The sequence below is a fragment of the Electrophorus electricus genome, chromosome 14 (assembly GCF_013358815.1).
Source record: "Electrophorus electricus isolate fEleEle1 chromosome 14, fEleEle1.pri, whole genome shotgun sequence".
In the NCBI taxonomy this organism is placed as follows: Eukaryota; Metazoa; Chordata; class Actinopteri; order Gymnotiformes; family Gymnotidae; genus Electrophorus; species Electrophorus electricus.
The window spans coordinates 15094468-15111456 of record NC_049548.1 but is presented as its reverse complement, the minus strand read 5'-3'; the positions used below and the strand labels follow the sequence as shown (position 1 = coordinate 15111456).

Genomic DNA, 16989 nt, shown 5'->3' with positions numbered 1-16989 from the left:
ACCCTCTGAATATGTTCAGTTATGTATTTGTAGCTATGTAGCTTGCCATTTTTGTCTTAAATGTTTGATAGAGTTTGGACTAGACCTGCTACCAAGTTATCAGTTTGTACTCTTTCCATATGGCCCTGTGTGATGTGTGTGAATCATGCACCTCCATGAAGCATAGCTCATGGATCACTGCAAGTCCTGAAGTCTACAGATTTGTCATTCACACTCCATAGCCCCAAGACCATTGTCATAGTCACATATAATCAGGTAATCCATTACCAGAAAGAGCTTTTACATTTAACACATAATTGAAATGTCAATGTTGTCACATTTCAAGTCCCAGTAGTAATCTAAGATGGTTCATTTATGTATATATTTTCAGGAAAAGGTCATTTTTCTCATTAAAAACAGTTCTGTATCTGTATTGTATGGTCATAGGTGACCTTTAATGAATCTCTGCAGCTTTGTACAGTTATATAATAAGAAGGAAGGCCTGCAGGGTGTATTCTCAAACAGCCAACAAGGGGATCCTTGCAGGGGACATTCCAGAGTCCACAAGCAGGTCTAGTCCAAATCCAGTCACAAGAATGAATACTTGACCCAAAGCCAATCAACTCGCAAGGAAATGAGAGTAAATAAGGAAGGAAAGGGAGAGAAAAGACAGAAGGAGAGAGACGTTTGCTCTTTTTCATCCTGGATTAAGGTTTTGAGCTCAGGCCAGTGCAAGGCTTACTTGTACTGGGGCCTGGCTAAGGACATCCAGATGGACAGAGAATATGAGTGCTTATGTAATGTATATTCACACTTATGCAAAGTATACTCAGTTATGTAAAGTATACTCATGGTTATATAAAGTATATTCATGCTTATGTACAGTATATTCACATTGGGCAATATAAAGTAAAAGTGAACAACAATATCTACGGTGGGTTTTCAATGCAACTGCTCAATAAGTAATCTATTAATGTATGTTTCACATTCTATTCAGTCAGAATATATAGTATTTTGGACATCTTATGCAGACACTTAAAGCATTTTTAGGAGTCTACAGAGCCAGACAGGAAGTTTTTAAAAATCAAAATTTAAAAAAGGAGCTATTGTGTGAGATGTCTATTATTGGCTCAAGTAATCTTTGCTTTGACGTTTAATTATCTTTGAATGGAAAAAGAAAAATAACACATATATATTGGAATTCCACACTTACACTGGTGACTTTGCGGTAGATTTGTGCGGCGTTCTGACATTCTGAGTATGGGTATTCTGATGTGGTCATCTCTAAAATACACATCCCAAACGCATACACATCAACTGCTTCATCGTACTTCTCCTCATACATCTCTGGAGCCATAAACTCTGGGGTTCCTGTAAAAGCAATAGATTAAAAAACTCCAAGGACGTTTATGCTCGGAGGTGCCGCAAAATGTTACTTTTTTCTGCTTCTCAGTATTCACTACTTATCTCACCAAAGTGTCCACTAGTTATGCTCACCAATCACACTCTTGGCAAATGATGCTCTTTTCAACGTGGCGAGGCCAAGGTCTCCAATCTTTACGCTCCCCGTGGGGCCGGTGATGAAAATGTTGTCGCATTTCAAGTCCCGGTGGATGATGGGAGGTGTGCGCGTGTGCAGGAAGTGAAGGCCTTTCAGGATCTGACGGCTCCAGCGTTGGAGCAGCTTTGGCTTCATTTCCTTAAACCGCTTTAGGTACCTGAGAGGTGGAAGGAAACAGAGTTCTCAATCTCAGAAACATTCAGGAACACCAGAGCATGCAAAGTTAATTACGATGAATAAATTCACAACAAATTTATAGTAGCAGGGTTAGTACTGTTTTTTACTACTAATCATTCTTCTGACCACTGATTCTAAGATGCAGAGTGGCTTTTAAGGCACTTTTTGTTCAATGGAAAGTCCAAACCCACGTTTTGAGGGTGCCTGAAGTCATGAGCTCTGTGACCAGCAGGATACACTTGTGTCCTTTCACTGTGGATTTCCAGGAGTCGTAGAAGCGGACAATGTTAGGATGCTGGAGGCCCTTCAGCATCTCCACCTCTTCACTGAACCTCTGCCGCTCGGCTTTGGTCAGCTTCCGGGTCTGAGGGCAGATTTTACGGTGGAAACAAAAATCAGAGCACAATTTTCTAATGAACCAATTTAGTTTGTGTGGCTGAAATATTACATTTTCTTATTTAAAAGTCTCATCCAAATTATATACGAATTATTCATCCAAATCCTAATAAACAAATTGCATGTGTCCATATAAATTCCAAGCCCATGTGTCCAAATATTTATTATATAGAAATCAAATAATAATAAAACAAATAAATAATTTAAAAAAAACAATAAATAATAATAAAACAAACGCAGCATATCCTTGTGGGGAAAAAAAAATGCAAAGATTATTTAACATTGAGTATATCAAGTAGTTCTTAACAAAATCATTATAGTGAACAGCCCAGAGTCCACAAGTAACTACAAAACAGCTTGGATCAGAACTAAGACAAACAGCACAAATGTGCTAGAATGGACCAGTAACATCAGCCGATATAATAATAAATACAGGAAAAACAAGGCTCAGAAACTCCAGTAGGAAGTGGTAAATATAGTGATGTTACATATATTTGGGTCTGACAGAATCCAAGTTGGGGAACAGGTGGTGAGTGTGTGGTAACTAGGTGGAGTCAGTGCTCAATAAGATGGCAACACTGTGCAGAAGGTGGTGCCTTTAAGGGCGTAAATGATTCTTATGTCAATAGCGCAAAGCAGCGAATTTTGAGCTGCTACTGCTGTTGTTGGCTTACATGTCTTATACAAACTCTACATCATATTCAAAAACACTGGTCCAAACAGTCCTTAATCAGCTCCAATTACAAGATCAAATAAAATAGGATGAATAAAGACAGCACTATATAAATAAGGATGTATCCAAACACAAAGCAATCTGTTTGTTTCCCTTGGCTCACAGATGACAGTAAAGAGTAATGTCAAGGGACAAGTCATCAATCTTAGGAAAACAAAATAAAGTCACTAAAGACAAGCAAAGAACTGTGCAGCAAAAAGGATTCCTCACCTGTGTGAGAGAGTCTTATATAATCATATTTGTCTGTTGTCACATATTCATAATGCACTCCAAATCAATGTTTCCGAAAACCTTTAGTAACCTCACTGAATGCACCACTTACAAGGTAACAAAGCCTTTTTTGTCCTTCTGTGTTCTATGAAAGGTCTGACTTAACTCAGGGACTCGTGTGCATGGCAGGGAGATGGAAAAGTCTTCCCAAGAGGCCAGTGCAAGCACCATGAATCCTGCATTCAGGACATTCATGGAAAAAGTGCATGTGTATGTATAAATCTTGAACAACCAGTGTGAAATGATGTAATTGACGATGCTGCCCTCAATAGCCCCACAAAGAACCTCAGTGACTAAGTTGGGGAATAAGAGTTTGTAGGAATAAATAATCCCCCATATGTGTTTGTCCCCTGAATGTGTTCTTATAATATATGTCCCTATGCCTTTACCTCTCCTCAGTCATACGAGCTGCAGAAAGAAAAATTAAACTTACATAAAATCACATACATGCATTATTTACATACATGGTGCAGAAAACACATGAACTGTGAGTCTTTTGTGAGTTCCACCATCATGCCTGTGAATTGGACTGTGTGCAGACATGTTTTCAATCAACAGAGAACACAACTACAGCCCTGACGAGAGCCATGTTAACCACACAATACAGCCTCCAAATCAAACCGGTCCTTTTTCACCCATACTCATTTCATTTTCAATCAAAAACAGGCCTTTATGTCTCCTTACCCATAAGGCTCTGTAGAAAACAAACTGACTAAGCCTTCTTTTGGCCCCTTACCCTCACTATAAACGCCTTTTATTTATTCGTTCCTTTGTTTATTTGTTTTATTTAAAAATTTTGTACTTTCAATTTTAACAGTGCCCTATTATATCAAGCTATTTTTATGCCAGTGAAGAATTCGTACACTTCAGAAACATTAGAAAACCTTTAGTGAGCCTCTAATGTTTGAGAATGTAAGTACTGATTTCTCAAAGTATAAACAAAAGATGGCTCAAGGAAGAGTCACAGTCAGTAAAGAGTTTCCCCTTCAACTTCAAGGTATTTGAAACATGGTGTTGAAAGAACCCCCCAGCCCAGAGGAATATGCAAATATTCAATTCAGGAGCTGAAATGGTGAACAACCTGAGGGCAGGGAACCAGGTAAATTCACAAAGTACTATAAATCCCAACAGCGTCAAATGGGAACGGAACAGCCTTGGGCTGGGGCAGGAATGATTACAAAATGACACATAAAAGGCAGTGGAGTTTACCATAATTGACCAAAGAGCCCTGTGGGCTGCGTGGATGTGTGTGGGTCTGGGGTACACATGTATGGAAAACATGACCCAACGTGAAAATACGTACTTCGAGTGACAGATAAAAGAGTAGTTGCTTTTAGGAGAGAAAATGCTAAAGGCAAAGTCGATATGAATGTATGTGCGTTGGGAAAGATGGCAACATAGGTACAGGAAAACACATGTGTAGAATTAATCCATCTCTGCAGGGGTTCACACAGGGCTGAGTGCTTTACAGCTATGCTTAACTCAAGGCTGACTGAAAGCTCAAAGGACCAATTCTCTCTAGAGCGTCTCGTGGTTTCTCCCTCTCTATACCTCATGTGCATTTACCCCATGGGATTTTCTAGGAAACCTATTCCAGGATTTTTTTTTTTTTTTTTCTGAAAATGAGAGCCATTTTTGTTTCAAATGTTTAGAAAAATATGAAGCACAAATGCATGTATACTAACAGTCATGAAAGGAAACAGTACTGCTCAATTACTCAACAGGCTGAAATCTGTTTTCACCTCTGAACATTCCTCTGTTTGCCATGAGGTCTAACTTGTAATTTATGAATTATGATGTCAATCAAATGTGCAAGATTAGATTTTTAACCAAATTAGCAATTAGAAGCAGTGCCACTAATGACAGCCTATTTTTATTTATCAGTAAACTTTGATGATTTAACATTCATGGATTAGTTCTAACAATAAACATGCATCTTCAATGCTTCAGTACATGCAACTATTGCAAATGGTATGACAATGAACACCCCACCGCCAAATCATTCTATTGTCAAAAACTAATTCAAAATTGAATAAAATCCAGGTTTTACTTTTTTTTTATGTATACACAAAGGACACATTTATTTATGGCTCATCACTCATCACTTTTGTCACTCAAACACTGTCACAAACAGAAAAGTTCAAATTAATGTTTTGTTTTGTTTTTTAATCTTGATTAACTACATCATACATAAAAACAAAGGGCTTTTGAGCAGCAGTTAGATATGACTGAAGCGCTAGCCCAGCAGCATGTATTGATTTTCTACAATGAGTTCACATTAAACAAGGTATGACGACGAAGAGGCTTAATACATACTACTTGACTTTCCTATGACTAGATTATTGTGAATAGAAATGCGCCCTTATGACAAGCTCCATGTTGGCTATCAAAGCTCACATGATGAAAATATATTTAGCCAATATTTACTGTTAGAGCTGTATGACAAAGTCATCATGGAATCACCCAGAAAGGCACTGTATTAACCTATTAAACAGGATTAGCCCCACTCTAGCCCCATGTATTAGGAAACATAGTTATAGGGGACATACTTATAGGGTCTGTAGCACTCCAGCAAGGGGGTGGGGAGACTAATGGTGGGGAAGTGGGGAAAGGGGCCGTGAATAGCAAGAGTCAGGCTGGAAATATTCCGACTGGGCCCCAAATAGAAAGGCGTTGTATATGTATTCCTCATGGTAAAGAGTACTGGCTGGGAAGGCACAGCCTGTCAGCAACGTTATTGTAACAAAAACAGAAAGGGGGATGAGAGAAAGAGAGAGAGACACAAACAATGAGAGAGACAGAGACAAACACAGAGAGAGAGAGAGAGAGAGAGAGAGAGAGAGAGAGAGAGAGAGTTTATGCAGAGTCTGTACAGTATGTGTATGTGGAGGAAATGTGGGAGAAGGGCCAGTGTCAGCACAAGCTGAGAGCACGTGGGTCACACAGCTCTGGGTTCCTGCAGCACCTCGCTGAGGGTTACAGGCCTACACACATTCCTCCCTCTTACAGAAGAACAGATGGGGAGGCAGGAGTGACATTCAGCATTTCAAGTTACCAGTTACAATATACCAGTTAAAACTAAGAACCTTGCACTAATGTGTTAGAGAAAGTGCAAATGAAGATTGAATGCTTCCCAGTGGTCAGTAAATGTTAGCATCAAGTAAACTTCAAAACAGTGAATTTTTCTTCTGTCTCAAATTAGGCAAAATTAAAGACCTTATTATCAGCATCTAATGTAATTGTCTTCAGTTTCAACATTAATGCAGAACACTATAAAGACTATAAATATATTACATCTTCAACAAAGATTGTGAGTCTGTTTATTTGACCAAGCAAAAGACAGTCACAGTCACAATCTTACATTTCCGCAACTAAACACACTTTCAGTAAAATCAACTCTTACTGACCCTTTAGGGAATGTCAGCTCTGCAGAAGGGTGTTTACTGAACCAGTAGCTCCGCATTGCACGGACAGATCGAGACACGCGTGAAGTGTGGGTGTGCAAAGAACCCCAGAGCTGTTTTGATGTGGTAACACTGTATCTAGGCACCCACCCAAAATGTACAGAAGGGAATAACTTCAATCAAGAGTTTACTACCATTGTAAGTGACTTTATAAAATAAAATATTCAATAAATGTATTTGAGAAAATAGTACAGAGATTAGAAGACAGTGGTAAGAGTCAGAAGAACATGCAACAGTACTTTTTTTATTGTTTTAAGGACCATGTACTTAAGGCATTTTAAGAATTTTGTTTCCATAGTAGAGAATACAAGGTGTAAACATAACCCTCATATACATAGAGTCTATCATTCAGTTAAATTTGGCCCTGTACATTAATTATCTTCTCTGTTATCTATGCTGCTACTAATTGTTCCCTTTTTTGAGTATGCATGCTAGTGGGCCTGGAGGCCAGTATTTCAGAAAGGGAACTGAGCATCTTATTTTCATCTCTGGGTAGGAGAGAGTCGAGCAACATAGAACTGTGTTTCTTTTTGTGTACACCACCCACTTAATTAGGAGCATTGCTAATTAGAAACACCCTGTAGCTGTCTATTTAGAAACTATAGCCCATCTGCTGGCACGTGAAATTTCTTAGCCATCCTCTAACTCTCAATGGCCAATTTCGTACCACAGGACAAGGGATGGCTGAACAAACAGGTCAGCGTGAGAATGATTTTTAATCCCACTCCCACTAGATTCCATTACAGTCCTACATGCTACTGCATGATGCATCCCTTTCCTGCTAGATTCTGCTGCCAGCAGCTTTGCACTTTTATAATATTAATGTCAAGATACTAACAACAACAAATTAGGAAACTCAACAATATCTAAGGTAAACCACAGAATAAATACAAAAATAAAATGCTATTAACACTAAAAAATAATAGCCTAAATTTTAGTGTGATATAAAACAATTAGACCTACTAATTCCTAATACAGTCATCTAGAGTGTCAATGATGTCACCGAGTGTCCTTGTGGTGATTTTATATCTATAATGATTAGTCTAAAGTTTTCATATGTTCTGATGTAACCATGGATTGGGGAATTAAAATAGGTGGGCCACAGTCTGGTGTACGCAATATAATTGCTAGTGAGCAGGGGGGGCAAGTCTTTCTAATACTGGTTGAGGAGCCTATGTAAAAGGTGCTTAATGCTTAAGAGAATTTTAGTCAAGGTCAAAGTAAACAAAGCAAACAGTCAGTCATCAGCAACAATCAAAACACCCTGAACCACAGACAAACCAATTTACACTGAAAATAAGGTATTAGTCAAAAGGCCAATAAACAAATTAATCTATTAGTCCTGCATCTCGTCAGTCTCATTTGATCCCCATATCTTGTCACAAAAGCTTATACACTGAAAAGCCATGTTACTAGAGAAACCTGTCCTTTCAAAACCTTACCTTTCAAAATTGGAGCTCCCTTGTATGAAAATTAGACATGTGACCCCAAAGTGCAGCATAATATCAGGTGAGCAAGTTTTTCATGGATCAGTTTCAGCATGAATACTGCCAGCCTTGTGGGGTTTTGTTGTGCAACGGTGTCAAGTGTATACCAAAAATGGTGTGATAGAGGAAAAATATCCAGGGAAAGGGGATCCTGTGGATGTAAACAACTTATAGACACAAGGGTAGTGTAGTCATGGATTGGTTCAAGGAACACAAAAGCAAGTTTTCCTTGCCTCCCTGCCCTCACAGTCCACAGATCTTAATCCTGTAGAGCATCTCTGGAACAAGCTGATTTGCGGCAACTACAAGCCATCTTGTCCGCACCGGCCAAGATTCCTGCAGAAAGATTTCAACCCCTTGTAGAATAGCTGTAGTTCTACTATAGAGGTCCAGTGCACTACTAGATGGGTGTCTCTAATCAAGTGGCCATTCAGTGTATATATCTGTAAAAAATTTAAATGTAATTGAATTGTAATGCGAATGTAAAGTGTCACCAAATTGCATGAAGTGAAGCAAGACTCTACTTTGATCTTATTGCTTTCCAAAGACATACTCCAAGAGGCTGCAGTAAGGCAACACAAGATCATAAGAATGGCAATGATCCTGCCATTCTTTGAATGAGACCTTGACATGCCCATGAAAACAGAAAACTAGAAGCATAAGAAAAAAGCGTCTTTATCCCCCATACATTTCACAGAGAGAGCATCAAAAACATATAAAGTGTTCCACCAAGACAAGCTGTGTTAAACGTCAAATGTCCCTTTACACAATCCCTTGGCCCTTTTCATTGCTCCTCGTGTACTTCAGTTCTTTATGAGGAAAATAAAAGGTCATGTTTTGACATACAGGCACGTTCTTGCCTCATTTAACGGAGTTGGTATAATGCATTTTAACATGGCTCTACTCAACCAACTTATGCGTCTTATGGAATAAACTGGGGGGGGGGGGAGTTCTATAATTTTACTTATGTTTTTTATTTCTATTCTAAAGTTAAATGCAAGCCAATTTAAATTGGATATGAAATTAATTGGATTAATCTCTCCTAAAGGTTAAGGCTGCTAATGATGAATTAATACTACAGTGAGCATTATGTAAGAAAAATCCTGATAAATGGTTCCAGATGTATCTCATTTGCTGCTAGCCACATGAACACATTCTGTTCCCTTTACTCCTTAACATTTTAACAGTTATGGAACATTGTTACTGCTGGGTGTTGATAATGGTCATATGATATCTTAAGAAAAAAGTGCTGCTATAATAATGTGCACACAACTTACATTAATAATTGCTGTTTACTGTTGTCACGAGTTGGAAGACTGTGTTGGCTCTCAAGAACAAATCTCCAGAAAGGTAAACCTTTATATGTGCATTGATATGAAATTTACAGCGTTGAGTTTTTATTACAGTTTGCTTCCCATACTGCCTAATGAAGGCTACAAGAGCTTGGAGGCTATTCACCAACAAACACCACATTTTATCACTGCCACAGCCCATAAACCCTCATAGAGCAATGTGCCAAATGAGTGCACTGAGACGTCACCAGGCACACGTGTGATAGCTCTGAGTAACACACTAGCTTAATGGCCTGGCATTTTACTCTAGCACATAAATCCCAACATGCTCATAAGTACATCATAACAGATCACATTTATATGCAAAATGTTAAAAACTGGCTATGGTAAGACCATTAAATCATAATTTCTGTAATGACTATACAGCAGATGAACCTGAAAAGTTCTGATACTTTAATAAGATATTAAACTACTGGTCTTTAATAAGCTTTCTCATTAAGAGTAATAACATCTGTTATTGCATTACAATGCAATTCTAAGCATTAATCAAGTAAATTAGAATTAGGACTAATTAATTTGCATTATTTAAAGCCACGCTCAATATTTTCTTAAGCCGTTTTGTTTATACTGTACAATATGTACAGCTAGTTTTGTGTAAAGATATCTGAAAAAGTGATCAGCTTTCTTAAGTAGTAAAGTGCAATATACAACAGCTATTGATTTCATGTTTACAAACATTTATTATGTAAACAAATCAACTACCAAGACAAATGGTGAATCTATTGGGCTGTCTATAAATTAATAGGGAAACCAAATACTTCTAGACCCTTCATTCAGTTCATACCAAAAGAAATTGCAGCAACAACTTTGGTCAGGGAAATTCAAACCTCAACCTTGAATATGGGTGTTAATTGAACAGTTATATATATATATATATATATATATATATATATATATATATATATATATATATATAAATATAAAAGCATTATAAAAGTTTGTAACTCCTTCAAAAAGGCCAAATGTGCAGATTCAAAACATGTTTAGTTTTACCACTATTCACACATCCTTCACACACTCCTGGCAAAGGGGCTTAATGACTAACAGCTTTTGCCAGTTTTTAGCTGTCACAAGCTTTATTGCTCTATAAACTTTATTTTTGAAAAGCACAACTTTAGATGTTAATATGGCAGTTATGAACAAGCCCAGAGCTCCCATCACACAGAGCTTCTCCATGTAAAGCTGTTTGTGAGACAGTTTAAAAGCAGTCAGGGTGGTGTGTGCACCCTTGGTGTGTCTGAACAAAGCAAAATCATCTTGGAATTCCAGGGAAGATACCACAAATAATTAGGGCACAATCAGGCTCCAGTGACAAAACAAATATCAACTACAAATTGTATGACATTTATAATCATTTTATTATTTTATGTAATAATAAAAATGACACAAGACTGTCAGAGAGTCCATGATATAATCTGGTTTAGTTTGCCAGAGGCAAGCAGCTGCAAAGCTGTAAAAAAGGCAATGAGGAAGATAGCATATCTAGCATAACATACAACAGGAGCGTGTTCCCCAGTTCAGTGTTCTATTAAAAGAGATTAAACCTCCCAATCCTAAACCCTAGGTCTATTATTGCTGGCAAACAGAATGCCCCTTTGACGAGTTCCCACAATAACCCATGCCATATTATGCAAATACAGAGCTGGGGAACATCTTTTCCAGTTTCCATTATTTGCTATATAAAGATGGGAACATAGGACCCTGGAAACAAGGCACCCTTTGTCATGTTCCCAATATGTGCCATATTCATCTGTGGAACATAGGATACTTGGACCATAGGACCCTGCAAATATAGGAATGACCTGGCATATACCAAGTACAATCACTACCATAAGAAAAAAATCATCAGGAATGTTTTGTGTGTGGATCAGTTTATCTAGGAAACACCACGATGGCAGAGAATAGAGTGGCAAAGTAGAACAAATCTCTACCCCATTACATCTTCCTCAAGAACACTTTAAAAACTGTCTGAATTTAATAAGTTCATAATTTAATTGTCTATGTGCTCTAAAGGCACCAGGATAAAGTAAAAACAGCAAAACCTTGTAGTTTTTCTATTTTAAAAAATCCCTTTCTTAATGGACTCTTAGTGGACTTTTAAAGCTGAATCAATATTTTTATATTCTTCAGTCCCTTTCCAAGTGACCTGAGCCTAATCAGGCTGTGTTGACCTCTGTCCTCTGTGCCTCTTGGGCAGCAGGTTGATTCCATGTTAGTCTAATACCTTAATTTAAAATTTATTTTTGATGCAAATATAAATCCTGAAGTTGCTATTATTACTGGGGAACATAAAGTCAGTTTTTTAATCTATGTACTATAATTTCATAAAGTTAGAGAAAAATAATTCTACTTTACTAAATGTATACAATGCTTAGTATAAAACACAAAATGGGAGGCAAACTAATGTACAGGAACAGAATAAGATGCTTGCAGATATTAGACAAATGTTTGGTTTTATTGATAGACGTATAATTCAGAGAGGGAGTCATTAGCCATGAAGAGGTTCAAAGCCAGAGAGAAGACAACCAAAATACAAGGGCCAGACAGAAGGGAAATCGAAGAGACAATCTGAGTGTTACAGAGCAGAAGATCAGTCCTACATAACAGACATGCCAGGGATCAAACAGAGATGGAAGCAAAGTAGCAAAACAAATGTACGCATGCATGTACGATACGCATGCAAATGCTCATGGCAATACTTTGCAAAGTGTAAATGGGACCTGGCAGGTTTAAATAGAGGGAAGCTAAATGGGGGACAGGTGGAATGTGTCAGTAATCCAGAGAGGCAGATCTGAGCGTGTGACTACTGGACGATTGAGCAACGGGAGAGCTGTCGTCGGGAGGATGTTGGGAAACAGAGTACAGGCTAGGAAGTATGACAAAAATATTCAGGAAAAAAAAAAAGAATAATACCATTATTCATATGAATTTACAATTTAGAAAAACTTATTTTGCCAATACAACTATGAAGTCAACAGAGAGGATATAAAACATCTTTGCTTATATTGCTAGATCTCAGTGTAGTATTTGCTACTATAGACCACAATATTTAACACAGCCTCGAAAATGTTGGGATTAAGGGACTAGCCCTTTCCTTGTTTAGATCTTACTTTGATCATTACACGTTTGTGAACATAAATGGTGTTCAGCATACACCGAGGTTAATTTTGGTCCCACAATGGTCTGTTCAAAGGCCTCTGCTTTTTTATTTATACATATTATCTCGAGGGTGAAATTATTCATAGTTAACACTGCTATACTGCTGACACTCAGTTCTGTCTTGGCCAAACCAAAGGACAAATATCAACTTAATATTAATGATGAATGAGTAAAAGACATCAGACACTGGATGTTGAGAAACTTTCTTATTCCCGACAAAACAAAAGTACTCTTATTAGGCCCACAACCAACCAGGAATAAGCTCTCTGGTTATAATAAACCTTCATTTTAAAGATCAGTTAAAGATCTTTTAACTGTAAGATCCTATCCATGTAATTATGGATTCCGGTCTTTCATGTGAAACTCATGGAATTAATATTTCTAGAAAAGCCTTTTTCCAACTGAGGAACATTGCAAAGTTTAGAAATGTAGAATCAATACATGATGTAGAAAGGCTAGTCCATGTATTTATCACTTCCAGATATTTTCTACACTACACTGGTTCCAAGAAAAATTTCATGTTGATTGTATTTTTTTTCGCCCCATATATTCTCCCTATTTTCATCATAGCCAGTTCCCACCCATCAGGTAATTCTGCCATACAACTGTCATACAACAGCTGCCAACCAGGGAGGGTGCCATCTGTCACATGCTTTTTATAAGGCACATGCAGCCAGTCTTTGCAAGCTGTAGCTCATGCAACACCAGGGGCACAGTAACACAAAGAGAGGATAGTACTACCCACCTCCATTTGATGAATGAGCTCACAGACATCCATAACTGGCCAGCATCTCTGCTGTAATTGACACGGGAGAGTGTGTATGCCATCCTTCTCTCCCTGAGAGCACAGCTATATTTGCTCTCTCAGCAAAATTGGCTGTGTCAGTTTTCCTGTTGCACCACTCAGCAGCAATTAAAAAAATACTTCTAATGTCCTACAAAGCACTGAACGATCTTGCCAGTAACCACCACATCTGCTTAGATCAAAAGGTGCAGCTAATAAGGTGCTCTTTATTAGTTCCTACAATAGGGAAATCTACCTCAGGGGGCAGTGGCTTGGACTATAAAGCTCCCAAGCTATGAAATAACCTTCCTATCAATATTTGAGACTCAGACAGTCTCAATACTTTTTACTTTATTAAATCTTAGGTAAAGTGTAGATCTGGGGGTTCATGGGGATTGGAATACTATTGTAACAACACATCATCAGTAGGGTAAACCCAGCTCATGTCTATTACCTTCTGACCCTATCCTTTTAGCCATGCTGCAATATCTAGTTCTGCCGGAGTCCGCCATTTTACACACTTTAGTATTTGACAATGCTTAACAATCCATCCTCTCTTTCTGCCCAGGTACACCATCTACTTCTGGTGTCATGTTATTGCTGAGCCTCAACCTGTCTCAGATGCTGTGGTTCCTCCCACTCGCTGCTGTGGCTCCTCCCACCTCCACCCCCAGCCACTCACTTCTCCACCACCCTAGTTCCCTGCCATCCCAGAACAACACTAAGCATCTAGGCTGACTAGGCAGCTGTTCCTGGTCATTTCTATGCCAGATGGGATTCAGACACACACAACACACTCAATGAACCCAGACTAGGATTTTATTCTTATCAGGCCTCCAGCAATTTAACATTCTTTGTAATGCTGGCTAGTGGGTTCACTGAGAATACCATTTATTAGCACAAATCATTAGGGTATTTCCTCCATTGTTTTACTCCTTCATATCCGCTGATAATGACACATATTAACATAGAGGTCCCCTGGAAGGGTAAGAAATATGATCATTTTAATTAAAATGACAGAAAAAGACAGATGCAATCAGATAAGACAGTCAATGGAAACATTACTGACCCAACGGGAACATCTATTTTGTATGTGGGCAATTCACACTTGGTTGGATTGTTTCATGAGGACAAGGACAGTTGAAATTAGTTGCATAGCTTTAAGGGTGTGGTGTGTGACCTTTTCATTATTAAAATGTTGCTAAATAGTCACAATAATATTAAAGTAACATATATCAAATGGTGATACTTGCACCAGATCATGTGCCAAACAACTGCATTCTATAATCAGCTAAATTGATTTCTAGCAGCAGAACTGGAAGAGACTAATTAGTTACTGGCAATGCTGACAAGAGCATATGTATCTGCATTAGTCAATCTAAAACACAAGCATTTGTTTACCTTAACTGAATATATTTACTTAAGAAGCTTGTGTAATTTTAGTGAGATTTGCTCAAAATAAAATCTCAAAGCATTTTTCTTATCAGTGTACTGTTTGTACTCTGAAGAGGTCACAGAACCCTGAACAGCCATAAGATAGGGGTATTGCTATTAAAAAAAAAAACTTTAAAACATTGAAAAGAGGAAGAGAAAAATGAGATGATTAAAATACTATTTAGCAATATATAAAAATGAAGTATGATATAAAACCTGAGATGCATGTAAAAGTTTAATTTATTTTAAATCAACACAAATCCTCTTTGCTCTTAAAACCAAAGAATAATTAAAACCCATTTTGTTAAGATTATGAGTTTATAACTCATATTTTGGCATTTCTGATCTTCTTAGTTCGTAGTCTTAGTTCCTAAATTAGATTTTCTAAAAGAGTAATCAGGTGGCACCAGATTACATATAGACTTACACAAACAGGGCATAACTTAACATGATGGAGAGTTTTATATTTCTGCCACACATTTACAAAAGCCCCTCCCCTTTCATGGAAACATCATATATGCATCCAGGCAGCTGCTGAGAAGACACTAGCAGACATTTTGTAAGGTCCCATGGAAAACCAGTTAGGGACACAGCTGGTTCTGGGTAAACCTAAGAAACACTGGATGCACAATAAATGGAAAGTATACTTAAAGCATATTTTGTTTTGATTATATTGTCTACTTAAAGTATACTTAAAATTGTTATTAAACCAATTGAGTCAGCTACCAATGTACTTGTGTGACATGCAGACTACTGCTTAACCTACAAATTAGCTATGGAAACCAAAATGATTTGAGGCCGTCTGCTTCCTCAAACCTTCTGACTAAACATAAGAGATTTTATAGTACAGGAGTGCTCAGGGTAGAGGATGCATAAGCGATTAATCTGTCCATTGTATACAGCAGACACATACTGCTGCCGGGCAGCCTGCTTCTGTCTACTAAAAAACTAAAGCTTGGGAGAAATTTCTTTCAACAACACAGTGATCCTACACAGCAGGACAATGATCCTACACACAACACCAAAGTAAAGCATGAGCGGTTGAACAACTAAAAGGTGAATGTTCTATAATGGTCAAGTCAAAATCCAAATCTTTGTCAAATCAAGAATGTGTTACAATCTGAAATCTGTGGTACACAAGAACCTTCCAACTAACCTGAACAACCTGAAGCAAATCTGCCAGGAAGAATGGGCAAAACTCACAGACATAGCTGTGCAAAGCTGGGAGGACCTTAAAGCTGCAAAAGATGGTTCTACCAAGTACTAGTCAAAAGGGGTTTAATAATTACGCAAGAAGCATTTTTCATGTGACCTTTGCTCATAAAGCCTGCTTAAAGTTTGTCATCAGAGCTTGTTGATGTGAACAAGCACATAAAACAAAACAATTTAAGGTAACCCTATCACTGCAGCTATTCCACTGCAGAGAGAGGATAATTTGTGAATACGCACAGCCTATGCACGAGTACCACCAAATGGTTCTGGTATCACTTACGGTTATCTAGCTAACATTAGCAAGTTAAAATGTGTCTTGTTTGACTCCTTGCGTATATGTTTTTCAACAATATGACTCGGTCAGCCGGTAAAAATACCTTTTCTAGGCAGCCAGCTAGCTAGTCCAGCAAAAAGGACAGGGAATGTGTGTATATTTTTGGTATGTATAATTTAAATGCTTATATATCAGTTTGTACTGTATTCATAAGTGGCTGCATAAACAAGAAATAGAAGTACATAGTACATGCAACCTACATTAAAAGCATCATGCTAATATCCACCCTTAAGTCAAAACCAGGTCACTCATGAAAAAGGCCAAAATAGGTTGCCTTTACACAGAAGTCAAGATTGTGGTATAGTCCACCAATGGTGGTGCGTTACAAAATGTATAGCTGCCCATTAGGCACAGATGTACCTATTAAAGCTGCTCCCCTGTGTTATGCAACTGTACCACCCTTAACACACTGGCCTGGACTGGTGCCAGTGTTGACATTTAGTTGCCAGAATTGGACCTGGATCTACTGTTTCATGCAGAAATGCTCACGTAATACTGAAGTGGAAGTTACTTTGTGTATTCATTATGCACGTGTTACTTTACAAACTACATTTTGTCATCTTCAGCCAGGACAGTGACCACACCAACAATAAGAACAATGACTTCGGAACTGTCTGTATGTTTCATCAAGTAATATTTCAGTTTAA

General features: G+C 37.9%; 1 protein-coding gene across 1 annotated transcript in view; it reads right to left on the bottom strand.

The window, feature by feature from the left end:
* wnk4a (WNK lysine deficient protein kinase 4a) overlaps window positions 1-16989 on the bottom strand; it is a 40479-nt gene that overhangs the window by 17879 nt on the left and 5611 nt on the right. The window contains exons 3-5 of the mRNA XM_027005125.2: window positions 1909-2081; window positions 1477-1697; window positions 1193-1350 (exon numbers count right to left, since the gene is read on the bottom strand). Of these exons, the coding sequence (XP_026860926.2) occupies window positions 1193-1350; window positions 1477-1697; window positions 1909-2081 (552 nt within the window). The remainder of the gene's footprint in view (window positions 1-1192; window positions 1351-1476; window positions 1698-1908; window positions 2082-16989) is intronic.